At 45.5% G+C, this 27,128-nt stretch overlaps 1 protein-coding gene across 6 annotated transcripts in view; it reads right to left on the reverse strand.

The window, feature by feature from the left end:
• SEC14L1 (SEC14 like lipid binding 1) overlaps window positions 1–26,713 on the reverse strand; it is a 46,185-nt gene extending 19,472 nt beyond the window's left edge. The window contains exons 1-2 of one of the 6 annotated variants that reach the window (XM_027974154.2): window positions 26,629–26,713; window positions 24,193–24,285 (exon numbers count right to left, since the gene is read on the reverse strand). In XM_027974154.2, coding sequence (XP_027829955.1) covers window positions 24,193–24,255 — 63 coding nt within the window. In that variant the 5' untranslated portion in view covers window positions 24,256–24,285; window positions 26,629–26,713. Of the gene's footprint in view, window positions 1–1,973; window positions 24,286–25,283 lie in introns of those variants that run through there. The other 5 variants (XM_042256310.2, XM_060394978.1, XM_060394977.1 and 2 more) reach the window with 5 other exon arrangements.
• Between the last annotated feature and the right edge of the window lie 415 nt (window positions 26,714–27,128).

A 27,128-nucleotide genomic window follows, 5' to 3' on the forward strand; every position in this document is an offset into this window, starting at 1 on the left:
AGGAAATTTAACAGAAAAAGATAATCCAATAATCACAGAAGGAATGACATAATTAGAAAAACCACATTCTGCAACCATCAATTTATAATTACAGACTCAAGCAAGGATCATCAAGGGATTCTACAGAAAGGGAGTTGATGGAAGACACCACAGCCTCAAAGTATGATCCTGCTGGTTGTGAGTGACACAGGCACAAGAGAACCACTGTCATGGAAAGATCTAGAAGACACCGCCTTTACCAAACGACTGTCTGGGACCAACCTGACAATCTGTGGGATGCAATGGAAGCACACACAAGCATGAGTCTGCATGATGCAAACGGCGAACTGAAGCTAATCAGGAGGAGCAACAAGGCAAACCTAACCTGTGGAATGTTCTGCACAACAACCAGACCTTTAAAAGAGAAAAACTGTCCATTTCCCTGATGAGTCCAGTGGTTAAGACTCCGCCCTCCAATGCAGGGGGCGTGGGTTCAATCTCTGGTCAGGGAACCAACATCCCATATACCATGGGAGTGGCCAAAAATTTGAAAAAAGGAAAACTGTCAATGTCTTGATGAACAAAGCAAGCAGGGGAGTGTCTGGAATTAAGACAACTGAAGAGACAGGATTATCGAATGCAATGCTGCCCTGGCTCCTGGACTGGAATAAACATCGCTCTAGGAAATAGTTAAGGATATGTGACCACATTAATAGTATTAATTGCATATTAAGGAGTATTATTCTATCAGTGTCAGATTTCTCAGTTGTGATAATGACAGTTACATAGGAGAACATCTATTCTTCAGTATTTAGGGCAAAAGTGTTAAGATATACACAGCTTACTTTCAAGTGGTTCTACAGGAAAAAAATATGGTGTATGTGTGGCAAAGAACAAAGTAAAACAAATGTTAGTTTAGGTGAAATGTGTACAGGTACTCACTACCCTTTATCAACCTTTTTAACAGAAATTTTTCAAAATGGAAATTTGGGAAAAATATTAACAGGGAAAATTCACATGAAAACCAACGGTGCCTCTGCACATTAACTAAGTGCAACACCGTCACATTTCACCCATGAAACTGTTTACCAGGTCAGGTGCGCCGACAGCCCCAGCCCAAGGCAGAGGCCAGGGTGCAGTCCAGGGGGCCCTCCTCACAGGGCCGCCTCCCCTGGCGGCTTGCTGTCGCTCGGAGGTGAGACACAGGCCCAGGGAACTCAAGCTTCTGGTTTCTAAATCCCGATTTTACAAAGTGACCCTATTTTTAAAACCCTATTTGGGACAAAGAGCCCACACTTGCAGGCCTTCAATTTTATTTCTGCAGGAGGAAATCTTCAGAAGTGAGGAAGAACCCCACGTTTTAACCACCACCAGGTTCCAATCACTGCATCAGAAAGAAGAGCCAAGGGAACTTTCAAATGCCCTTTTTTTTTTTTTTTTTTTTTGCCAACTATCTGCAGTACTATCAAATCATTTCCTAATCACACTCAATATTTATCTAATACAAAAACCAAGAAAGGCTGAAGTAAAGTAACTCTTCCAGAAGTAATTGCTTCAGAGGGAGAGGCATGTTCTTTGATGTTTCCTCTTAAAAGGAAAAATTACTTTTGGAAGAAAAATAACCATTGTAGTCATTTGCTGCCTCTCTCTAACACAGCGGTCGTTTCGTCGTTTCGACAGTAAACGCAGCCCTACGGCCTTTTCCACTCGCCTCTGGGAGGAGGGCTGCTTCTCGGTGACAGCTCCCCTCCTACCTTCCGACACCCACCCTTCCTCTTTCAAAAGGGATTTCTGAGCCTGCAATTTGGGAGCTTGGCAACAGTACTTCCAGTTTTTAACCAACCTTTGAATGCAACTGTGACATACTAAAAGTTAGTACTGTGCTAAAGAAAGCCATATTTCAGTGAAGACATTTCAACCTGTAAATTAATAAGCTTAACACTGCGTTCTGCCAGGAAAACCCATCTGAAAGAAATTCCATTTAAAGAACCCACCTTTAAATTGAACTCTGTTCATACTCAATTTAGCCAACACACTAAGCCAGCTGCTTTCCATGGAGAAACTTGGCTATCCTATGGCACCAGACATGACCTTCATAAACAGGTCGGGTTTACACTGGAAGAATCAGTGAGTGAAAAAGTTAACTGTCGCTTTAGACTCTCTTAGAAATTGAAGTCATGAAGTGAACTGTTAGTTGCTCAGCTGCGTCTGACTCTATGCAACCCTGTGGACTGCAGCACACCAGGCTCCTCTGTCCATGGGATTTTCTGAGCAAGAATACTGGAAGTGGGTTGCCATTTCCTACTCTAGGGGATATTCTCGACCCAGGGATTGAACCCGGGTTGCTGGTCCTCAAAAAAATATACAACCCATCAAGAAAATGTGACAAATTGACCCTAGTCCCTCAAAGTTATATTTCTATTAATTCTGCCTCTCAAATTACACATATGTAAAGAGGGCCTGTATATGCAGCCCTATGCCAAGGTTCTAGAGAACACACAAGAGGGAGACATAGGAACATGTGCCTGTACACAAGGCAGCAGGGGCCCCCAAGAAGAGGCGAGCAACACGGGGTGGGCTGACAATGCCCTGGCCAGGTGGCTCCAGAGGCTTCACGGAGGCAGTAGTCTGCAGGGGGTCTTGAAGGGTGGGCAGCTTTAGAGAAGTAACCTGCAGAGAAGGGGACATTCCAGGTTGGGGGGAACAGGAGTAGAACTGAAAGTCAGCCAAGCTGGAATTCAAACGCAGGATGTCCCTCTAAGCCAACTGCAGATATGAAAAGTGACAATGAACCAGGGAACCCAGGGGCCCTGTGTGGTCACAATTCAGCCCTGGGTGGGCCCTCACACTCTACCTGGAAACTGAGGTTCCAAATCAGATGCTACTTGTGAATAACTGCTCATACTTAACAAGACAGTAACAAACCCAAAATCTGTGGATATCTGTGCCCTTTGAAGGAAAGGAAAAGTTATAATTCAGTTAGTCATAACATACTTCATTCGTACAATTACTTACTGACAACCCAACCAGATTAGCTATCTTCAAAGCAGTACAAGAGCAGCAAACGAACCATGGTAAGATGGCACACACAACTCTATTAGGTAAGTTCTCTATTTATCCCAAGTCACTTCCCTCCATTCCCAGTCTTCAGATGGACCAATATATCAAGTCACAGCAACAGGACTGGAACCTGCTAATAAGATCAAACCAGAAAATATAATGAATATACTAAAACTACAAAGACACATATAAAAGTTTAATCTGCCCCAAGCTATTTCCCTCTCAGTTCAGTTCAGTTCAGTTGCTCAGTTGTATCTGACTCTTTGTGACCCCATGAATCGCCAGGGGGCATGCCAGGCCTCCCTGTCCATCACCAACTCCCAGAGTATACTCAAACTCACGTCCATTGAGTCAGTGATGCCATCCAGCCATCTCATCCTCAGTCGTCCCCTTCTCCTCCTGCTCCCAATCCCTCCCAGCATCAGAGTCTTTTCCAATGAGTCAACTCTTCACATGAGGTGGCCAAAGTATTGGAGTTTCAGCCTCAGTATCAGTCCTTCCAATGAACACCCAGGACTGGTCTCCTTTAGGATGGACTGGTTGGATCTCCTTGCGGTCCAAGGGACTTGCAAGAGTCTTCTCCAGCACCACAGTTCAAAAGCATCAATTCTTCAGTGGTCAGCTTTCTTCACAGTCCAACTCACATCCAAACATGACCACTGGAAAAACCATAGCCTTGACTAGACGGACCTTTGTTGGCAAAGTAATATCTCTGCTTTTTAATATGCTGTCTAGGTTGGTCATAATTTTTCCTCCAAGGAGTAAGCGTCTTTTAATTTCATGACTGTAATCACCATCTGCAGTGATTCTGGAGCCCAAAAAAATAAAGTCTGACACTGTTTCTACTGTTCCCCTATCTATTTCCCATGAAGTGATGGGACTGGATGCCATGATCTTAGTTTTCTGAATGTTGAGCTTTAAGCCAGCTTTTTCACTCTCCTCTTTTACTTTCATCAAGAGGCTTTTTAGTTCCTCTTCACTTTCTGCCATAAGGGTGGTGTCATCTGCATATCTGAGATTATCGATATTTCTCCTAGCAATCTTGATTCCAGCTTGTGTTTCTTCCAGCCCAGCGTTTCTCACAATGTACTCTGCATATAAGTTAAATAAGCAGGGTGACAACATACAGCCTTGACGTACTCTTTTTCCTATTTGGAACCAGTCTGTTGTTCCATGTCCAGTTCTAACTGCTGCTTCCTGACCTGCATATTTCCCTCTAAGATCAAACATACCTGAAGCTTAAATTATGAATTCATCTTACACAACCTCAGATTCCATGATCCCAGTAACACACTTTTTCCAGAGGTAGTATTTAGTCTGAGAAAGATTTCAGTTCAACCCATGGTGCCATAGGTCCAAGGAAAGGGTATTTAAGAGACTCACGCAACCCAACAAAGGAAGCTGATTTCTTTGCTAGAGCCTTCTCACTGAAATGTGATTGTGTGACGACTGCGGAAGGCACAATTATGGCTGAAAGAACAGATGGTGAGAGCACAGCTCACACACAGAATGCACCAAAACGCTCGCAACTACAAATATTTTAGACAATTTTTTTTTTAAACCAGGAACACATCCTTTTCTCCCAACACCTACCCTCACAGTTAGCACACAGTGATTTAACCAGTTCTGTTTACTTTTGATAAAGGAGCCATTTCATCGTGTATTACTCTACACAACAGAGGGGGACGGGCAGGCCCTGGAAGAAACGCTGAGGGATTTTGCATCAACACATCACAGTTCCTTTTCCTCACATCTACCCCTTTGCTCCAAGAGTTCTAAACATGAAATGTTTTTGTTAAAGGAGAAGAACTTTTGTTAACACGCTTTAACAGACTGACAGAGCTACTGGATTTTCAAATAAAACTCAAAGGATAATCAGTATGCTTGACGAGCTGCATCTTGCGCATGTTAATTTAGATTAGAAACTATGGCCCATACTTGTCCAAACTGCTTCGTGTTTCTGAAAGATCTCAAGACTGACATTTCAGACAACAGCCTGGGGGCTCCATACTTCCAGTGGACTTATTATCTTGAAGATAACCATGCATGACATTTCTGATCGGCTATCTGGAGTCATCTGTCCTTAAAGCACTGTCACTTGGTGCAGAATGCCAGAGGTTCCCAAATTTGGGTTCATGGCACCCTTGGAATTTCGACAACTTTTTCACGGTGCCCGAGGCCAAAGGAAATACCACTTATTAGATTATGGGGTCCAAACAACTTAAAAAGCATTTGGGTCTTAATAACTTAGTAACCACTTGAAAAATAGTACACTTCTTAAGTTGAAGGAGAAAACGTTTCTGCTTCAGCCCTAAATAGCGAGAGATTTGAGGACGTGTGCGTGCTCCTCTCAGACTCACGCTGCTGCTGTTCTGAGCTCCTGCTGCACGTAGTCGGTGTGCACGGCAACCACCGCAGCCCCAGCCGCACAAAATTCAGCACCATCGAAGGAAGCGCAGTGTGATCCCGAAGCCGTGAGCTACCCTGAACCAAGAGTTTGCAGTGTTTATGAAATGTGGAGTATCACGGTGCTTCCTCAAAAACGGAAACTGTCCTATAGCCCTCAGGTGCTCTGGGGTGCCTCAGAACACACTTAGGGAACTGTGGCTCCAAGGGCTCTAAAATTTATTCATTCGTTCACAAATTCCTCTGCCTATAAATACATTATTCAAAATACAAACAGGGACTTCTTTGGTGGTCCAGTGGTTAAGAAATCACCTTGCAAAGCAAAGGGACAAGGGTTCGACCACTGATCAGGGAACCAAGATCTCATATGCGGCAGAGCAACTAAGACCACGCGCCACGACTGCCGAGCCTGTGCGCCACAATGAGCGCCCAGGTGCCACAGCTGAGACCAAGGCAGCCAGGTAAAGCAGTGACTGTATTTTTAAAATGAAAACAAATGAGCTTCAATCCAACTGATTATCCTCTACTATCAAACCTTCTATCAAATACAAATGGTCCAGTGTTCAAGTTAAATTTCCAACTTCTGCATAAAGGCCTTCAAAAATCTAAGAGGGGTGAGCAAACTTTTCACATAAGGGCCAAACAGTAAATATTTTCAGCTTTCTGGGCCAGACAGTGTCTGTGACAAATATTCAACTCTGCCTTTTGAGGACAGAAGCAGCCACAGACAATATGTGAACAAACTGAATAGAGCTCGGTTCCAATAAAGTTGTATTTATAGAGACTGAAATCTGAATTTCATATACTTTTCACATGCCGTGAAACAGTCGAGAATTTCTCCCAACCACTAAAAAACATAAAGACCTATTTTAGCTGGTGTACAAAAACAGACGCCGGGAAAACTGATGCTGGGAAAGACTGAAGGAAGGAGGAGAAGGGGACGACAGAGGCTGAGACGGCTGGACGGCATCATCGATGCGATGGACATGAGTCTGAGTAATCTCCGGGAGTTGGTGATGGACAGGGAAGCCTGGTGTGCTACAGTCCGTGGGGTCGCAAAGAGTCAGACATGACTGAGCAACTGAACTGAACAAAAACAGACAGCAGGCTGTTGTGTGCCCACTCCTAAATCTAAGTGATTAACTGTAACGGGTTCCATTTAATTATTTTCCCACGCCAACCAGTCAAAACAGTGAAGGATAAAAATTTGAAATAAAACAGAAAGGGTTAAGGCCAATGGACTGTCACTTGTACTTAACTGCTCTCTGTTACACAAGGGAGTCTCAACAAATGCACTTCTAACTTACACACACAAATCTGACTATGTACACTTAACCCAAGAGAGAAGTGGGGAGGAGAGGAGAGCATGAATGTGAATAAGGAGGGTAACCCCCACCGTTCTACTCAACGAGCAGATGCGCTCTAGAGCCACCTCTTCCATAATCTGCAGCCGCCAACCACACATGGCTATTTACACTTAATTAGATATGAAACAATACTGAAATTCAGTCCTTCAGTCTCACTAGACACATTTCAAGTTCAAGAAGTTGCTCTGATCTTCTTGGCTGACTTACAATGCTAACTTAACTATGGTGATGGTCTCACAGGTATACACATGTCAAAACTCATCCAATTATATATCTTTAAAAGATATAGTTTATTATTTGTCATTTACATCTCAATAAAGTGGGGAAAAAACAATAAAAACATAAATCCATATAGTCTTAATTGGCAGGCCAACTCTGGGAAGCATTTCTAATAGTGACCAGTATTTCCTGATAAAGAAGCTTGATTTGCCGTCATCAGCACAGCAGGAAAACTCAAGGTTAAGTGAAAAGGAAAGCAGCACCAAGACATTATTCATAATTGCCAAGAACAGGAAGCAACCAAGATGTCCTACTAAAGGTGAATGGATAAACAGTCTGTGCGTGGTATATCCACACAATGGAGTCTTATTCAGCAATAAAGAGAAATGAACTATCAAGCCACAAAAAGAGGTGGGAGAAACTTAAATGATTACAGCTTTGAAAGAAGCTTATGTGACAAGGCTGCAGACTGTATGATCCCAACTCTCTGATAACTGGAAAAGGCAACACTACCGAGAGAATAAAAAGACCAAGGGCTGCCGAGTGTTAGGGAGAGAAGGTAGGGATGAAGGATGGGCACAGAGGAGTTTTGGGGCAGAGAAACCACTCCAAGGACACTGTCCTGGTGGACATGGGACGTTAGACATTTGTCAAAACCCAAAGGCCTGTAAAACACACAGTGAATCCTAATGGAGATGGTAGATTTTAGTTAGTAACAACATATAAACACTGGCTCACCGATGAAAGAAACACACCACACAAGATGTTAATACAGGGGAAGCTGCAGAGGGGTGTACAGAAATTCCATACTACCTGCTCCATTTTCTGTAATATAGACCTAAAACTGCTCTAAAAATTATAATCTATTAAGTATGAAGAAAAAAAGGAGTCGAGTAACACCTTGGCCAAAGGGAATAGCCTATGAACTACCTGAGCTATTGGAAAATTAAAAAGTTCTTCTAAGAAGAACCTAGAGAAATTCATAACATCCTTTACTCAACATTCTCTCCCATGACAAGCACTGCAGAGCAGGCACCTGGGATGCAGGCGGGAAAGACCACGGCCGTCTCCACAGAGAGCTCTCACGAAGGGGCAACAAGGCAGGAGAAGCCCCCACGCCGCTCACCCAGGGGCGCCTTCACAACCACGGCAAGCGGGTTCACAAAGGATAACGCACGCGCCAGGCCGACTCTTGCTGCGAAATGAGCTTCTCCCCACTTTAAAACGAGGAATCAGAGGTTGAGAGAAGTCAAGCCCCGGAATCTGAACCCAGAGCAGTGTCACGTCTCAGGGGATGGGCCCTGGGAGAGAAGACCCAGCTCCAGTCCCAGAGAGGGCCTTCCTTGGGAAGCTTACTTGGCATCATTGAGTAACTCATCTTCTTCATCTTCCATTTCATCTTAGTTTCTTCATTTTTGATGTGCAGAATTGTAGAAGATTAAGAAAAAGAAAACGGAAGAGTGTTTGGCAGCCCTGACAGAGAGTTCGTACAATACTCAAAGAGAGAGGAAAAGGGTGTCTGATCAATAAGCAAAGACACTGCCACCCACAGTCCAGGAACTGATTAACTTGGCACAGAAAGAGGAAGAGAATCTAATGTGAATGGCTTAAAAAAAAAATTTACTCTCAAAATCCTTGCTCACCAGGCTAAAATGACAATTTTATCTTCCATGAGACTTGGCTGGAAACCATTTTAAGTTTATAATTAGCCCACTAAAAAAAAAGAAAAAAAAAAGGAACCAGGTGTGAATAATATCATAGAGGTCTGCTTCTATAAGGAAAAAGAAAAAGTCAACAGAAATAAAGATAGAAATGATACCACTTCAACTTAGGGACTGAGAGTAAAATACTCCCTCTGTAGTATGAAGAAAATACAAGAAATATATTGATTTAGTTATATAGCTCATTAATTCTACACTAAACTCAGTTGCTAGAAGCAGATATGGCCCTGAAGATTAACACGATCAAAGCTGAAAGAGAACTTTCATAAACTAAGTGGGGGGAGAGGGACTGCTGAGGAAACAAGACGTTCCCTGAAATGTTTTGGTTACAGGGAGCCCTGAATCAGGCTTAACACTAATGCTAGTAACATGTTCCACAGAATGAAGAAACACAACACACTCGGATGGGAAAGAACTCCCGTCAGGAAACCAATGGCTCAGCTCCCATCTCAGCCTGGATGAATGTAAACATTAGACTATTCCCACAGCCCTGGAGAGTCACCTACTGTTTCAAGGACAAAGCCCTCGCCACCAGGCAACCTTGTATAACTGTCTAACCAAGTGCACCAGCACACACGGCCTCAAACTGTTTTAAACTCACAGCTCCTAGCAACTTCCGAGCCACTCCCTCCCCACCGCCCGCCACCCAACTGTTTGGTACTGGACTGAGCCAGCCCGCAGCGTCCCTTCCCTCCTCGCCTCCAGCACTGTCACTTCAGGACAAGACACTAACCAGGGAGCCAGAAGGCAGAGCCTGGGCTCATGTGTCAGCAGGCCCTCATTTGAATCTCAGTGGTACCACCTACAAGCGCCAGCCTTCTGTTACAGAAAAGAGGAAGACTGGCTGCGAGCCACCGAAGATGGAGCCCGAGGGGGAAGCTTACTGCCTGGCTGGGAACCGGGTCAGTACAGATCAGGCAGGAGGGAGGAGGCGGCGGGGGAGGAGGACTGGGAGGAGCCTCAAAGCAAAGGAGGCAAAGTGGCTTTGTCCAAAGTCAGAGAAGCCCAGGGTCCGCGGCTGTCCTGATGACAAGCAAGATCCGGGTTTGCATGGAGGTGACTCAAGCTGCAGGTGGTCTGGGCGTGTGTGCGGCCACGCAGAACCGTGGCACCTGCACCACAGACAGTGGGCGAGGCAGTCGGGGCAAACAGCTTGCCAGGTCACTTGGCAAGCAGTTTAAATCTCAGTTTCCTCATTTGTAAAGTGGAATAAGAGAAGCACCTACCTCTAAAGTTAAGTCCCAGTTGTAAGTCCTGGGGATGTAATATCCAGCATGGTGACTATACTTAACAACACTGTATTGTATACACATGAAAGTTGCTAAGAGATCTTAAAAGTTATCATCACAAGGGAAAAAAATGTGTAACTGTGAGGTGATGGATGTCAACTTTTATGGTAATCATTTCACAATGTACATAAAGCATTACACCTTAAACAAACACTAAAAGTTTCCCAGGTGGCGCTAGTAAGAACCCGCCTTTCAATGCAAAAGACGTAAGAGCCACGGGTTCAATCCCTGGGTCGGAAAGATCTCCTGGAGAAGGAAATGGCAACCCACTCCAGGATTCATGCTTGGGAAATCCCACGGACAGAGGAGCCTGGCGGGCTACAATCCATAGGATTGCAGAGTCGGACATGACTGAAGTGACTTAACACACATACAAACACACACAATGTTATATGTCAATTACATCTCAACAAAGCGGGCAGAGTGCGGAGAAGAGCCTACCCACGTAAGTGTGAGCCATGAGTGAGACAGAAGCACACTGAACCCCATACAAGCTCATCCTTAATCCTGGAGCTTTTAGATGTTCTTTAAGTGTTTCTTACACGGTGGTTCAGCTCTGGGACCCACAGGGGGCCTAGCAACCAGATCTCCCCAATGGGCTGTACACTGGGTTCAGCTGCCCACGGGGTGCCCACAGCCCTGCACAGAGGCCTGTCCTACCACTCCCCTCTAGGAGAAAAGAAGACCCCTGAAGGCAGAACTTGTTTGGAAATTGCTTCCCGCCCCTCTGTGGCTCCAGCCCTATTTTGCCTCTGGTTATACAACTAACAATCTCTAATGAAACAGACTTAAAAGTTTTAAGCTTTAAGTTCAAAACATAATACAGTTGATTTGAGGACTTCACAATTGAAAATTTCCATCATGAAAAAGAAATGTGACCACGAGAATCACAAACTTCACAGAAGGACATTTCCCCGCCCCCACCATTCTCCCGCAGGGTGATGAAGCAGAGTGTCAGTTCCCACAGCTCTAAGTCAGACGCGGAAGTTGAAGACACTGCCATCCCAAGTTTCCACTCTTAGCCTCACCAGTCAATACTCAGTTAAAACAACTGTCAAAGAGCTATCATTCATGACCCACCATGTGGAAGGGCTGCCCACTACCCCTGAGAACGGCTGAGCCAACAAGCCACTCAACTGGATGTTTATCCCCCTCTCGAACCTCTGGTTGGTTTCAACCTTGGTTGCATATCAAACAAAACCCAGTTTAAGGAGCTGATGGATCTGGAATTCATGAAAGTATAGCCAAACCTCTAACTCAAAGAGAAATGGCTTGAGTAATCCCTTTTAAAAGATGGACCTTTTGACCAGTTATTTTTCATTATAATGTTACTTAAATATGTACAAACTAGGCAAAAACTCATACCATTATAAAACTCAAACTAACACAATATACATTTAACGAGAAGGATGACAATTTGTTGAAGACGAAGTCCTCCTTCAACATGGGACTGAGCAGCAGGGCACGGCTGCCTTCAAACCTGGCAGGCCTCACCAAGAGATGCTGGCAGGCCCTCACCAAGGGACGCTGGCAGGCCCTCACCAAGGGACGTTGGCAGGCCCTCACCAAGGGACGCCTTTGGTGATTCACCACTCCTACCACTTCTATTTAAGTCTTTATTTGTACAGCCCCCTGTCTGCAGAGGAACTTAGCGTACACTTGGCTCAAACACATCATTTACATATTAATTCCACCTCTATTCTTTTTGTATTTGCTTTCAACCATTAAACCAGTATTGTTAGGCAAACAACCACAGTCAAAAAATGGGCACAAGACCTTAAGAGACCTAATTTTCTTCAAAGACATATAGATGGGCGACAGGCACAGAAAAAGATGTTCAACATTGCTAATTATTAGAGAAATGCACATCAGAACCACAATGATATCACCTCACACCAGTCAGAACTGGCCTTCATTAAAAAGTCTACAAATAACAAATGCTGGAGAGGCTGTGGAGAAAAGGAAAACTTCCCCGCACTGTCGGTAGGAATGTAAGCCATGTAAGCCGGTGCAGCCACAATGGAAAACAGGATGGAGGTTCCTGAAGAAACCAGAGTCGCTATATGATCCAGCAAGCCCATTCCTGGGCATGTATCTGGAGAAAACTATAATCTGAAAAGATTCGTGCACTTCTAATGTTCACGGCAGCACTATTTACAATAACCAAGACATGGAAGCAACCTAAATGGTCCATCAACAGATGAACAGATGCAGAAGATAACGGTATATCGAAATGAAAAGCACAACATTAACCAATTCCAGTTAGAAAATTAAAGGATACTAGTCAGAAAACACAGAGGTATACACATCTTTCAGTAGATCTTTATACTTAAGATATCTGTCACTGTCAATAAATCTTGAAGGACAAATGTTTCATAGGCCACAATTACTTGAGCCCTAGGCAAACAAGAATGTCTGGAGTGTTACGAAGGGTTTCTCTTCTCTTAGTTTTTTCAATTTACAAGTCAAGTGACTGATTCCTGATCCAACAGAATCCAAAACATGCCAGGACTTTCCAAAACTATTTCTAATCCATAAAACTTTCTAATAGCAAACTGAGTGTATGTGACAATAAAAATAGCAGTTCTGCATATTCTCCTTCAAATGAAGCTGGATTTGGCAGAGCGCTGTTTCACTTTTCCAGAGTGTAAAAAATGAGTCCGTGGACTTCAGAAGAGCATTTGGTGTTCCAGGGACTTGCAGCTGTCAGCTTTTATAGATGCCATGTGTTTGCCCACATAAAAGAATGTAATGAGCTATGGAAATATTATCCGGCCTCATGAACCAGAATAAAAGCGCCTTCGTCAGTAGGCTGATAGCAGGAGTCGGTCTACTCCATCAGGAAAGTATCTATCAAGCACCGTTTATTAAACGCATATTACACAAGCTGGGCCTCACGGACCGTGAAGTGCTCGTTTCTCTTTTCTCTACCACATCCCCTCCTTTATGGTGGGAGCCCCCCCACAGTGCATCCCCCCAGCTCATCATTCTACACCTGCTCTCAGATGCTGTTCTTTCTTTGTTATGAACTAACGGCAAAGGCAACCGTGAGATGCAAACTAGAGCTGTATCTTGAACAGGTGGAATAAAATACAGTGATTAAATTCAAAGACAAAAAAAAAAATCTATAGAGATGTGCAAGTATTTTGGCTGATATAATAAGTCAGCTAGACTTGAAACAGTAAACACAACAGCCGAACAGTGGAAACAGCTCAACTGTCCACCAAAGAAAGAATGGATACACAAACCGTAGTGTGTATGTGTGTACACACACACACACGTAAGATTACTCAACTTTAAAAAGGAAAAAGATTTTGACATGTTACAACATGAAGGAGCTGTGAGGACAATACGCTAAGTGAAATAAGCAAGTCACAGAAGGATAAACATTGTGTACTTTCTCGTATAAGAGGTACCTAGACAGAAAGTAGAAAGGGGTGGGGATGGGGAGTCAGTGTCTAATGGGGGCAGAGTCTCCATTTGGGAAGATGAGAATGTTCTGCAGATGAATGGTGGTGATGGGCATACAACCTGTGAACGTCCTTGAAAGTGAAAGTCACTCAGTCGTGTCCGACTCTTTGCAACCCCGTGGACTATATAGTCCATGGAATTCTCCAGGCCAGAATACTAGAGTGGGTTGCCTTTCCCTTCTCCAGGGGATCTTCCCAACCCAGGGATTGAACCTAGGTCTCCTGTGCTACAGGCGGATGCTTTACCAGCTGAGCCGCAAAGGGAAGCCCGAGAATACTGGAGTGGGTAGCCTATCCCTTCTCCAGGGGACCTTCCTGACCCAGGAATCGAACTGGGGTCTCCTGCATTGCAGGCAGATTCTTTACCAACTGAGCTATCAGGGAAGCCAAATTGTACACTTGGAAATAGTTAAAATGGTAAACCTGATGTATATTTTACCACATGATAAAAAGATTATAAATATTTTTTTATACTCCACCTGAAAATTAGCAAATAAAGCCACACAAATAATTCAGTTAAGACAGGCACATGCTTGTTAACGTAGTTTTGGTATCACTAAATAAACTCGCAAAGAACAGTCTGGAGAAGCACACACAGCAAACAGCCTTTTAGCACACGCTAAACCCTTCTGAAGGAAGCACAATGAACGAGTCTCTACTACACAACCTGCTACAAAAATCTATCCTTGCCAAGATTTTCAAGTAGGGAAAAGCTATAACTGAAACCAATTTTCTTTCTTCCTACTCCATTCGGTACAAATCAAATTAAGGACATCCGAACCAGTGGTCCTCCAACCCGTGCAGGCATCAGAACCGGGGCTTGTGAAACCCGACTGCTGGGCCTGCCCCAGAAATCCTGACGCAGCCGAGAATGAGAATTTCGAACTGTCACAATTTACATCCCAGACCAACTCTGTGTTAAATGAAATAAAGACAGGATGTGTTTGGGGAAGAGCTTTCTAAATATTAATAGCATAAATACTGCAATACAACTATCTCTTAAATTACTTCTTAAAATATATACCTTGCAGCTTTTAGTTCTGAACTTGGTTTTTAAGACAGATATAGGCACTAAACTAGGAAAAGAAACACATTTTATGATTAGAATTACCTAATGTTACAGAGTAACTTATTCAATTAAGAAAAAGGGTCATGTAATAACCAACCTCCAGGTTTAAACCTATAGAGATAGAAAAAAGAAAATTAGAATACCATTCTATCAGAGTCAAGAATTTTTAAATGAATTTTATGTTCTATAGGAGAACCACGGAAAGGAAGTTTTTTGGTCGCAAAGAGTCAGACATGACTTAGTGGCTGAACAAATTCATCACTATGGGAAAAAAGCCACTCAAACACTAAGTAATACATAAAACCAGGACACATTTTTCAGACAACTATAGTAATTATAAGCTTCTGTTCACTGAACATAAACTCGATTTTACTCAAAAACCAAACTGCATCAGATTCCTTCAAAACACAGTATGAGTAGTAAGTTCAACCAAAAGAGTATGTTCCAATGCGACCTTCTGTTAAAATTTTCACTCCCGGAAGCAGAAGTAATGGCAGAAGCCAGAGTGCGCATCTCAGGACTAGTTTATTCTTCAGACAAATCAATTTCTGAGGCTTCTCTGCAGGCTCAGGAGAAAAAGCAAAACATTCTGGTTCCCCCACTGAAGATGCTTGTGTGAAAAGAGAGGTGACAAGCTGCAGGGACCAGCCAGGTGACAGGAGGACAACACAGCACAGGGTGGGAACTCCTCCGAGAACTGATCTGATCGGTGAGGGAAGGAGGGAGAAAGGCCCTCCAGCACGCAGCCAGCAACAGACGCACACTTGGTGAACAGCCAGCGACCCCAGAGACGCGACCGGGGAGCACGTGAGGGCCCTGCCTGTGGAGACGAGGCTACGAGGAGGCTTAGAAGCCAGGACAGAGCTAAGGATCTGAATTCATCTTGAAGGTGGGGTGCAGCCACTTGAGAATTTTAAACTAGCAAGCAATGCGGTCAGACATCCAACTGGGAGACTCGGTGTCAGCAACCCTGAGAAAAAGCGAGTGGGGCAGACAGGGTTGGGATTCAGGGTCCAGAGGACGTGAAGGAAGCTGTGATGGAGGCTGAGCCCACAGTCAGAGGGGACGACTCAGACCCAAGCCAACAGACACCCGGGACGGGCAAGGGCCCGGCCATCACTGGGGCCGGGGGGGTGGGGGCTTTCAGGGGTGCCTGGGCTCCGGGTCTGAGGGTCAGCACATTGCGGTGGCATTCCTCAGAAGCCGCAGTTCAGAGGAAAGGCAGAGCTTTTCAGAGGAATGTCATTGTTTTTAACATGCTTGCGTGTGTTCCGTTGGGTGTGCTCTTTGTGTGGGCACGAGGAAGGGTGAGTACTGTTCAGACCTACTAAGTCTGCCTTGGAATGGCCAGGTGGGGCTCTCCAAGCACAGAGCTGGCTAGACGCCTGGAAGCGCCTGTGTGTAGGCTGAGGGTGAGCCCTGAGAGCTTTGGTTTATAAACTGACAGTTGAAGCCATGGGTTTAGATGAGGCTGGCCAGGAAGGGATGTCAGGTAAAAGAGCCGGATATTCATAATACAGCATCAACCACAAGTTAAAACTGTGACATCCAGAAAACACAAAACTAGTTGAATAACTAGGGGGTCTTGAAATAGCAAAACAAGTTATCATTAGAGGAAGAGCCCATCTGTACCCAAGGCAGCAAGGAGGCGAGTCGAGTAAGAAAAAGAGCAAGGGTGACCAGAGGGAGGGGCAGAGAGCCAGAAGGAAGAGAACCTCTGCCAGTCATCCAGCCAAACACACGAGACGCTCAGGCACCGGACGCTTCTCACTCACTCAGACTCGCACTACGCGTGTGAACAGTGCACTGGGAAGATTCTAACGCAAGCCATGTAGGAGAGAGCTATGAAATGAACATGGCAGACTTCTGAATGGAAAAAGGATTCAGCACACATCACGATATATACAGCAATTATCTTACAGGGTGGTAGTTACATAAATCTACAACAACAACAAATAAAACAAGATCAACTGTACCTTTCAAGGGAATTGTTACTGCAATACATGCCTTTTGCTGCAACATGTAAAATTATCCCACTAGAAGCATATAAAACTGTTTTCACTCATACAGACTAAAAATCAAGAAAGAGCAATGATCACACCTGCCCATCAAAAATTCTCTCTTCAGTGAATCTCTGAGCACTTCCCAAACCAGACTGACATCCCCATCCAGGGCTGTAAAGCAAGAAGGATGAACAAAGGACAGGCCAGGGTGTCCGGGACCCCTCCTTGCACCTCGGTGGTCCCCAAGCTCTTACCACGGACACTACGTAGGGAGCCTCTTAGTCGGATCTGCCAATAAATGAACTCCCTTCAACTGCTCTCTATGAACAGTAGATCAACGAAGTGGGTTTGGAAAGACCCAGTTTAATTTGAGAAAAAATGCTTTGCATCCTATCTGCAACTCAAAATTACAAAGGATAATCACTGGCTTCAATACCTATCAGCAATATCAGCAAATGTTTAGACAAAGCTGCTAAAAAGTAGCTGAACTGACTGACTTGAGGTCTGTGACTCCTCCCGGTGCCAACTGGCCGTAATGAACAATTAAATCAGCAAAATGTTAAGGTAATTGAAAAGGACAAATGACCCAGTTTCTGTAACAAACCGATGACACGAGAGGAGACAAAGGGAGAGGAGGATGTGAGGGAACAGGGGAGGCTGAAGAAATATAAGAACTGAACGCTAAGGTTTATCTGAAGGAGAATCCAAAGAAGGTTAAAAATTAAAAAGACATTGTGTTAGCAGAGAAAGTCTGAACAAGGATTTGGCGCTGGATGATGTCAAGGAATTATTAGTCCTCCTCTCGGGTGTGATAATGACACTGTGGTTACTTTTAAAAAGAAAAAGGTCCTGGCACTTCCCCGGCGGTCCAGCGTAGGGGACGTGGGTTCGATCCCCGAATGGGGAACTAAGACCCCACAAGTGCACCAGAACTAGAGAGAAGCCCAAGTGCCCCAATGAGAGACCTGACGCAGCTAAGCCCATACATTAAAAGAGAAAGTCTTTACAGTGCAAGGTATGTTTCAGGATGAGCTAACAAGATGCCTGAAATCTGCTTTTTACATACAGCAGCGGGAGGAAAGGGAAAGAATAAATGGAACAAACAGGCAAAACGTTGGCGCTTTCAGAGCTGCGCCATGCGCAAGCGGGCATTTATCAAACCTTCCTTTCCACTTCTGCATACTTGAAGTTTCTATAAGACAAGGTTTACCCTTTTTTTTTTTCCTTGACAAAAACAGGTAAATCAAGAAGGCAAGGAGCTGAATCAGATCCTGCTTTATTTCTTGAAATATCCCCTTCCGAACCACGGCTGTCTTCACTCCAGCACATTAAAAGTAATTCAGGAGGCATCATGTGTTGGGAGAGTGGGTTTAGGAGAAAAGAAAAAGCCTGATTTTGTACAAAATAGTGTGTGATGGAAGCACAATATGATTGCTCATCGTCAAAGCTAAGTAAATTTGACCACATTCCAGGTTTTACTAAATGGAACAAAATTTACACTGTGGCATTCAAAAACTTGATAATGAAAAGAGTACAATCTCCCTCACTATTAATAAACTGACCAGGATCCTTAATGTAGCAACAGAAAAACTGGATTGTTTCTCTCCACTGAACAAAACTTTTTAAGCTGGTGACCCCCAAATGCAGACTGCTTATTCCTTTGAGTAAATATAAATTCTATTGCATACTAGGCTGACTGAAGATATAAGTATACCTCCATTAATGAAAAAGATGTATTTTAATAACACACTTAATTATCAGAAACTTGGAAAGCATAAAAAGGCTCAGGGATAAAATCTAGGATGAGAGGCAGAGAACATGCTTCGAAAAGAAAAACAAAAGATGGGATGAAAGTATTTCATAACTAAAATAAAGGTACAAACCAAATATGCATGGGACTCAGGTCAGGGGAAGAAAACAAAATCAGGAAGAGGGTCAGGGGCTCCTGGGATCTTCGGGTGAGGAGGAGGGGCAGATGGGCACATGGGGCTTTAGGGGGCAGCCACCTGCCTCAGAGCAAGAGGACAAAGCCAGATGGGCTCCAGCAGGACAGAGGAACAGCCCGGAAACAGCTGCACGGGGGTGGGGGGTGGGCTCTACCTTTCAGATTTCTGCGCACCTCACCCTCACCCTAGAAAGAGCAGACTAGACTGCATTTGGTGTACAGCCCCCCTTAGACAGCGCTGCGATGCACAAGCCACCCCAGGGTCCCCCACATGTCTCCCCAACTGTCCTAATGCATAAACTGAATGGATGAAGAAAGGTTTACATATAAATACAAAGGTCTATTTTAAAGAGACACACATTCATAGTTCACATGTCAACAAATGACTCTGCTGATTCATTTCACCTTGCATTTGGGCGTGGGACAGGGGCTGGCTTTCAGAAAGGGAGGGGAGAGGCCATGGATGTTTCCAGGCCCTGCCTCTCCCACTGGCACGTCTATGGTCTGCTTAATTCTCCAGACCTCCCAACAGTCTGCACGAGTGACCAGCCTAGTCACTAGGTTACAGAGCAAGTCTGAGACAGGGCCCAACTCTGCACCCAGAATCATAGCAAATCTTCTTTCATCCTCTAGTCTTGGTAGGAAGACATGAGATATCTGAGGAAAGAGGAAAGGAAGGGAAAAAACCAGAGAATGAAACAAACCAAAGGAAAGCAAGAGAATGAGAGGAACAGAGGCAAATGCTGCTGTGGGAGCCACTCGGTCAGCACGCTGCAAAAGAGGGTTTCTTGGTTACTCAACCTGTAAAAGCATACCACTTAAACTACCACAAAATCTGTCAAATGGGTTCTGCATAATTTATGAAGGTGTTAAAAAAAAAGCCAACTTCATCACAAAAGGGCTTTGCTCTTCCAGGAGGCATTGGTTACTTGAAGGCTCACAGCACGCTACTTCTCCTCTATGGAGAAAACACAGAGCCCTTGTCTGAAGACAGATCACAGATCTGAGCTTCAACCATCAGACCTACCTCCCAAGTCCTCACACGGAGAGCTCAAGGGAACAAATGGACAGCAGCCGATCAAACATATCTGCGTGCCTACGCGTGCCTGGTACCAGCACTGGAGGGAACAAGGGAAAAACAAAGTCTCTCCCCTTGAGGAACACATACAATAGTTAGAGAGCAATACTCGGGCACCTTGCAGAATAAAAGAAACTAACCACCTACCACTGTCTGCACCATGAAGGAGTCAGAGGAAAGGGCGAGAAACACGAAGGGCTTCTTAGCTGCCATCAGGCCAAGGGGTGGGCCAGCTAAGATCAAGATTAGATGGGGTGAACATCTAAGGCAAGGAAGGAAGTGTTGAAAGGAAGCGGGTGGGGGGCCGGAAAAGACATAGTGGCAAACAGGGACAGCACAGAATAGATGGAAACATTCACGCTGGGAAGTCGGCGCAATTATGAAATAAGCTTCAACAGGGAAGGCAGGATACGAAGGGCCTTGGAGAAAATGCAAACCGGTTTACAACAGATGTGACTGATAAGAGCGATCACTTCCCCAGAGGGCTGACGGGCGGAACCGTGTCCGGCAGGAGGACACAGGCCCAAAGGGATGAGCCAGGCCCAAAGGGACGAGCCTGTGAGTGAGGAGGCAGCGGCTCAGGAGAGGGAGGCAGACAGCTGTGACTCGAGGGCACCAACTAGAAGGTGCGTCGGCTAGGGATCCAGACGGCCAACAAGGTCTGGGAGCCCACGACAGGATGGAGAGAACAGGGAACTCGGGGAGTGGACGTGAGCAGAGCTGTCGGGTGACGGGAAGCCCACAGAGAAACAGGGCTTGGGACTTCCCTGGTGGTCCAGCTGCTGAGATTCCGCGCTCCCAACGGGGGAGGCCCGGGGTTCGATCCCTGGTCAAGGCACGGGATCCCACAAGCTGCAACTAAGAGTTCATATGCCGCAACTAATGATCCTGCGTGCTGCAAGGAAGACCCAGGGCAGCCAAAGAAATTAATAAATAAAACGGGGCTGCACAAGATTAGCAGCGGGGCCTCTGCCATCACGTGTTCCAGCAGTCCAGGGGCAGCTGTCCCAGCCGAGAAAAGCACCAGAGACCTGTCCTTGCCTCCTCGCCGCCGTGACCACAGAGGCATGGCTCCCTCAGCCTCACCTGCACCCTGACCCCCCTTTACACCCCACACTGACCTCTGCTCCATGGACTCACTCTCCTCTGCATCATGCGTGAAAGGCCATGAAGGCCAGGAGAAAGGAAGCCGGACCTGAAAATGTTTACGTTCTGAAATCAGTGTTTTATCTCAGAACTTTCCAAATGAAACACTCAAATCCAAGCATCTCAGCACCACACCTGCCGCCCAAGTCCGTTCTCGGAGGTTACCTCACTAGGCCAGGGGAGACCACAGATATACCAGAGGGCACAAGTGACCAGAATGTCCTTCACAGATTAAGCTCTCCTCCCACAGGTTGGGCAGAGCAGCCCCAGAAAACATTTCTGGTTGAGCCTGGAAAGGTCACTCTTCAAGGACAAAATCCTCCACAAACATTCCAGGACACACATTCTAAAAAAAAGAAGGGCAAACGTTACCCCAACTCCCTGCGGAAGCTCTCTCTTCTTTGAGCCTCAGACTCCTCACCGTCAAAGGGGGCTCAGCCGGGGCACTTCTCAACTCACCCAAGCACCAACCATTGTTTCTGGGCTCACATCTAACAACAGAATGCCCCTCAGATGCCACAAATGCCTGCTGAAACACCTTCACTTCAGTTTTGCTTGTTTACCATTAACTCTTAGATGATTTCTTAATTATATCAAGTATACTGACCCCCAAACAATTGGTAGATTGTCATTAAATCAATCAAAATAATTAACTTACTTGATACCTACCATGTACCGACTACTGACATAGGCACTTCCCACCTCATATTCTGGCAGTTCTAAATTACAACAGAACTCTTGGTTAAGACAGATAGAGGCTTTAAGTGGACGGCATGGCGCTTCCTTCCACGGTCGTCACAGGACCCTGTAAGTCAGGACTTGGATCCCTGTGAATGCCACAAACTGGCTACCTGACGAACACGTCTGTCACTGCCACTTGCTGTGGCTACCGAAGCACAGTCACTTTCGGAGGGTCTCAAAAATAGTTCTGTTCAAATTATAGTTCTGTTCTTGCATTAACTGAACGCCTCTTCGCTCACTCTGAATAAACTGAAAAGAATATTTTAGAGTAACTCTTTTGTACTTCTGTTTTTCCTCAATAAGAGAAAAATAAAGCAAGGAAAACACTGAGGATTTTATCATATCGTACAATTACAGTGAGAAAAGCACAAGGGACACCACAAAAATCACTAGCCTTTACATTCTAGTTTCTACCTACATCTGGAGGGAAAAGGGTAATATATTTCATTTTCAGATTAAAAAATAATTTCTTCCAAGTCAAAAAATTTTACTACTGCTTAAAACAGAAGCGAGTGAAAAACCAGTTAATTTTAAAAGATTGAGGGGTGGCTGAGAAGTTCAATTTCAAATTCTTTTATAAATCCCTGCATAAATATGACAAGGCAAACTATAGCATTTTGAAAACAGTAAAGAAAGGAAAAGAAGGAAGCTGAACATTAGGCAAGCAAAATACCTCTTTATTATCAAGTGTTTGCCTAAGAGACTAGCCTTTGCCTCAAATGATCAGGGTTGCAGCAATATTTAAAAATCGTCCTTAACATAATAGAAAACGTAAGGCAACAGTCCCATGCCTGTCCCCTCCACCCTGGGGCATCTCCAAGGCTCACTGTCCTCCACTGCCCCACACTTATCTCCTAGCACCACCAGCCCTGCCAACCAGAAAGGGACAGGTGACCAAGCCCCACAAGGAATCCACAGGCCAGCCAGCATCCTGAGACTGGACTGGGCGGCAGGGAGGATCAGATCAAGTATCTCTAGAATCTGAACTAGGAAATGCGAAAAGAATTGTTCACTTAGAAACTGAAAGAAGGCAACAAGAAATGCCACAAAGTCAAACTGGGGCCAGAATTCTGACCAGCTGAAAAAGCATGTGAGCAGTCAGTGGCAAAGGCAGAGTCCCGGGGGGAAGGGTGAAGTTTCGGGGACAACTGCTGCTGGGAACACCCTCCCTCCCCCCAAGCCAGGTTCCTGGAGTTCAGCCCATGCAGGCTCACATTCCTGGATTTCTGCATGATCCCATCACACACAGCATGTGTTCCAACAACAATATCCCCTCCTCTTAGGCCACAGTGGGATCTCTGCTCTTTACGATCAAACAACCCACCCAGCAAACAGGAAGCAAGCCTTCCTGGTAAGCCATTAACATAAAACACTGAACAGTCCTAGGACTGAAGGAAAATACAGAAGTAAAAAACACCCCCCCACACACAAACCTCACACCGCAGAAAAGGGGCACCAGGGAACTTTCTGAGGTAAAGGAGGGAATGGGTCTGCATCTTGACAGAGATCCATGTCACTCCCTGTCAACACTGATCAAACTGTAAACCTAATGTGATCATTTCACTGTCTGTAAATTATACCTCAATTTAAGAAACAGACACCCTAAATCTAAATTGTTCCCTTGAGAGGACCTGAGTTTTGTTTTCCAAAACTAAACTGATCTTGGTAAATCTCACAAATGATGCTGAGCAGCCAGCCAGATGCAAAAACACTTGAGTTTTTGTACACAGAAGAGACACAGAAAGTCATCTCTGGTCAGAGTCAAAATAGGGGCTAACTACAAGGGACCAGGAGGAGCTGAGGGTCTCTCATTGGGCTGAAAGGTTCTGGTTCAGACTGGCACTTTCATCAAGGTGTATTTCATGACCAAGGTATCCTCCAGTCATATATTACATCGTAACGGTAACACAAAAGAGACAGGGAAGAAAAAGGACTTGTTGTTGTTCAGTTGCTAAGTCGTGTCCGACGCTTAGCGAAAAGAATTGTTCACTTAGAAACTGAAAGAAGGCAGCAAGAAATGTCACAAAGTTAAACTGGGGCCAGAGCCAGAGTTCTGACCAGCTGAAAAAGCACATGAGCTGAAGCCTCGGGGAAGGATGCCTTACAGTAATCTAAAAGAGACTGGAAAAAGTTTGTCTGGGTTTTTTTTTTTTTTGGCCTCTAATGAAATTATTATTTCGAGCCAATCTCTTTAGGTAAATAACAAAGAAAATTAAGACTTTTAATTACCCCATTTGTGGAATTCTAATATGACTCAAGAATTTAATATTAGTGGAGGAAGCTCATTTCAGCACAGTCCTTAGAATCCTGTAAATTAAGCTCCATCCTTCAGTGCTCAGCTTCATATAGTGAATTCACCCTCAATCTAAACGAGCAGCAGAAGAAAAAAAAACACTCTTCACATCCCTTTTCTACTTAAACAAAAAAGGAGCAAAATCCAGAGGAAGAATTATTTAGTCACAATCCCACTTCTGTATTTTCAAAAGGAGAATTGACTTAAATTCACACACAACCCTGAGATAAATTTTTTTTTTTAATGCAGATTTTGATTTTCAGAGACTTATAGTTTAAAAACAACTTCACAAACTTGCAAAAGTTCATAAGCATAAAAACAGAGTATGTAAAAGTGGAGCAACAGATAATCAAATTTGGACACCTAAGAAGATAAGATGCAAGAGAGTAAACTGCAAAGTACTTACAGCCATAATTAGTTCAAAGGGGTGTTTATACACCCTCACTGGTGACTGGTATTTTTGCACCATGACTGCGATAAAACAGCAATCCTTTCACACCTGCAAAACACAAATATTTGTGATAAATAACCATGATATGGAAAAAATTTGCATTTACACAACATACTACAGTCTAAGGAACCTCAATAGATCACAGTTCTATGCACACAAAAGTCAAAAGATGATGCTTAATTATACAAGGGCAAGGGAAGGCAGGAAGACAGGAAGAAAAGGTGAAGAAAGTCCAAGTGGAGCGAGGGAAGGAGCACTGGTCTGAGGGCTGGAGGACTCAATTACCTTACCAGCCTCACCGCCTCTCCTGGGGCTGCCCTGGGTCCTTTCCAGCAAGTGAAATGCCGAGATTCAATTATTCTAATAACCCGTACAATTAGTTCTTGAATCATTTTCTCTTCAACTTCCATAAGAAGCCAAATAAAAATGGTGGCACTTCAAGATATTAAGCCCAGGACACACAAAAATACAAGTGGAAAAAAAAAAAGATATTACTGTGTCTTAATTTATGGGCTACTCCTCAAAAGCTATTTTCAAAGGAAACTTGTCAATCTCCATTTTCTAACTGCACAGGCTACAACTTCAGGGATCAGTCTTCAAATGGCAGACACTCCAAGCCCTCTGGCTAGAGGTTCCACTGACTTTTTCAGCCTCAAATAGCTGTAATATCAGGACGCAATCAACTAAGTGTTCAAGCCTACTTCACCCTTCAAGAATCCTTCTCCAGGGGCACATTCAAAGGCTGGCTTCAGCCTAAACTGGATTTTTCTGAAAAACACACTTTTATTTGGAGCCCTCTATGGGACTTCACTTCCCTATTTAAAAGGGAGAAAGAAAAATAAATCCAAAGAGCCTACCTGTCCTGCTGAGGATAATCATTAAGAAAGTTATTTTATGCTAAGTACAATGAGAGGATATTCAAAAGTACAAAACGGAATATCCTCAAGGAGCCCAAAGTCTAGCTGTAATAAAAGAAAAAATTACAAAGGTATATTTTATTTCATGATTCCTACCCATATTAATTACATTTAGTATGATTCACATACCTCTCAGAAAGACCAGGTTCTGGCAGCAAACAGCTACATCTGGCAGCTAAAGAAAAACTGCTAAAGAGTAACTCGGGGCGACCTCAAGCAAGTCATTTGACTTTCCCGGGACTCAGATCCACCTCTGTGAAGTGAGGTTCAGAGTGAGATAACACTGTAAGACTTCCAACTCTAAAAACAGGAGTGAAGTGAAGTGGCTCGGTCGTGTCCGACTCTTTGCGACCCCATGGACTGTAGCCTACCACGCTCCTCCATCCATGGGATTCTCCAGGCAAGAGTACTGGAGTGGGTTGCCATTTCCTTCTCCAGAGGATCTTCCTGACCCAGGTTTCGAACCCGGGTCTCCCTCATTGTGGGCACATGCTTTACCGTCTGAGCCACCGGGGAAATCTTAAAATCAGGAGACTCAGAGCCAAAACTCCTGAATCCACCACAATCAACTGGAATGCCGTCATTAATCTTGATTCTGGGACTGGCAGGTCCTGGTGCGCCGGGATTGAGTTCTGTTTAGTTTTGCCAACCTGATAATGCTGGTGCACAGCAGGAATTCGATAATCTTTTAAATTTTTAACTAGGAAAATTTAATTTTAGGGTATCTTCCACAGAAAGAGAGGATACTTACTGGGTATGTAAAGGGGTTGTAGAGATGGGGAGAGAAGTTAAAAAAAAAAAAAAAAGAGGAATGCGCGGTTAAGACTCCCGTAACACCCATTCGGGATTCCACTGCCTGGCAGAACCCGAAGCGACTACGCTCAAGAACCTGGTAATTCCCAAGCTTCTGAACTCCTGCCAGTTCCCAGCTTCGGATGCTCTGGTCCAAACCAACGTCCTACGTGGGAATCCGGAGTTACAACGGCCAAGCGGCACCGAGGACCAGGGCAGCCCTCTATTGCATGACAATCGGTGCTTTAAAATTAGCCAATGGCCGGACTCAACGAGTCCACCCCAAACAGGCTGGAGGGGCGGCCGGGCCCTCGGCTCCATCTGGCGGAGGGCGGGGGTGGGGAGGGTCCCGGCGCGGCGGTTTCTCGGGCCCCCAGTCCCAGGGAGACCCGGGGAGATGCACCATGGGGGGCAGGCTGGGAACCCAAACTCCGCTTCCCCCAGGAAAAAGGGGGGGGTCTCCCGGGCGGGAAGATAGGGGGTGATGGGGGCGGGGAGGGGGCGACTGTAGGAGCCTCACGAGACGGGGCGAAAGGAAGGCCCGCTCCCGATCCGTGCGGCGGAGCTGAGGCAAGCCGAGCGGGGCCGAGGGGCCGGGGAAGGGTGGGCTAGGCCGGGAGGCCGCCCGCAGGGGCCGGGACGGGGGGTGCGCTCGGAGCCCGCCGCGGAGACGCGCGCCTACCTCTCGTCAGAAAAGCCGGGCCGGGGAGGCGGGGCGGCCGAGGGCGCTCATGCCGGCGGCTCCGTGGCGCCGTCGCCGTTCCACTGCCGGCCGGCCGCAGCTCCGCCGCCGGTTCCGGCGAGTGGGCCGGGGGGGTCGGCGGGGGCGGGAGCGGGAGGGGCCCGGCGAGGCTCGAGTGGTTGTTACGGGTGACGGGGAGGGCGGGGCCGGAGGCCGGAAGGGGAGCGCGTGCGCGAAGGCGGCCTAGGGGCGGAGGCGGGCGCGAGGACGGTTGCTAGGGAGGTGGGGAGGGCTGACAACGGGGACCCAGCCGAACTGCGCAGGCGCCGACTCCGGGTCGGGCGGACGTGGGCGGCGCTCGGAGCCGGAGTTCGCCCAGAAGCGCCGAGGGCCAAAGGCGCCTGGCCCCGCCCAGGGTTGCGTCAGGGGGCGTGTCTTGGGTAAGGGGCGGGGCCCACAAGTAGCCCCTCGGAAGTGGCCGAAACCAAAAAAAACCAAAC

Source organism: Ovis aries, chromosome 11 (assembly GCF_016772045.2).
Source record: "Ovis aries strain OAR_USU_Benz2616 breed Rambouillet chromosome 11, ARS-UI_Ramb_v3.0, whole genome shotgun sequence".
Lineage (NCBI taxonomy): Eukaryota > Metazoa > Chordata > Mammalia > Artiodactyla > Bovidae > Ovis > Ovis aries.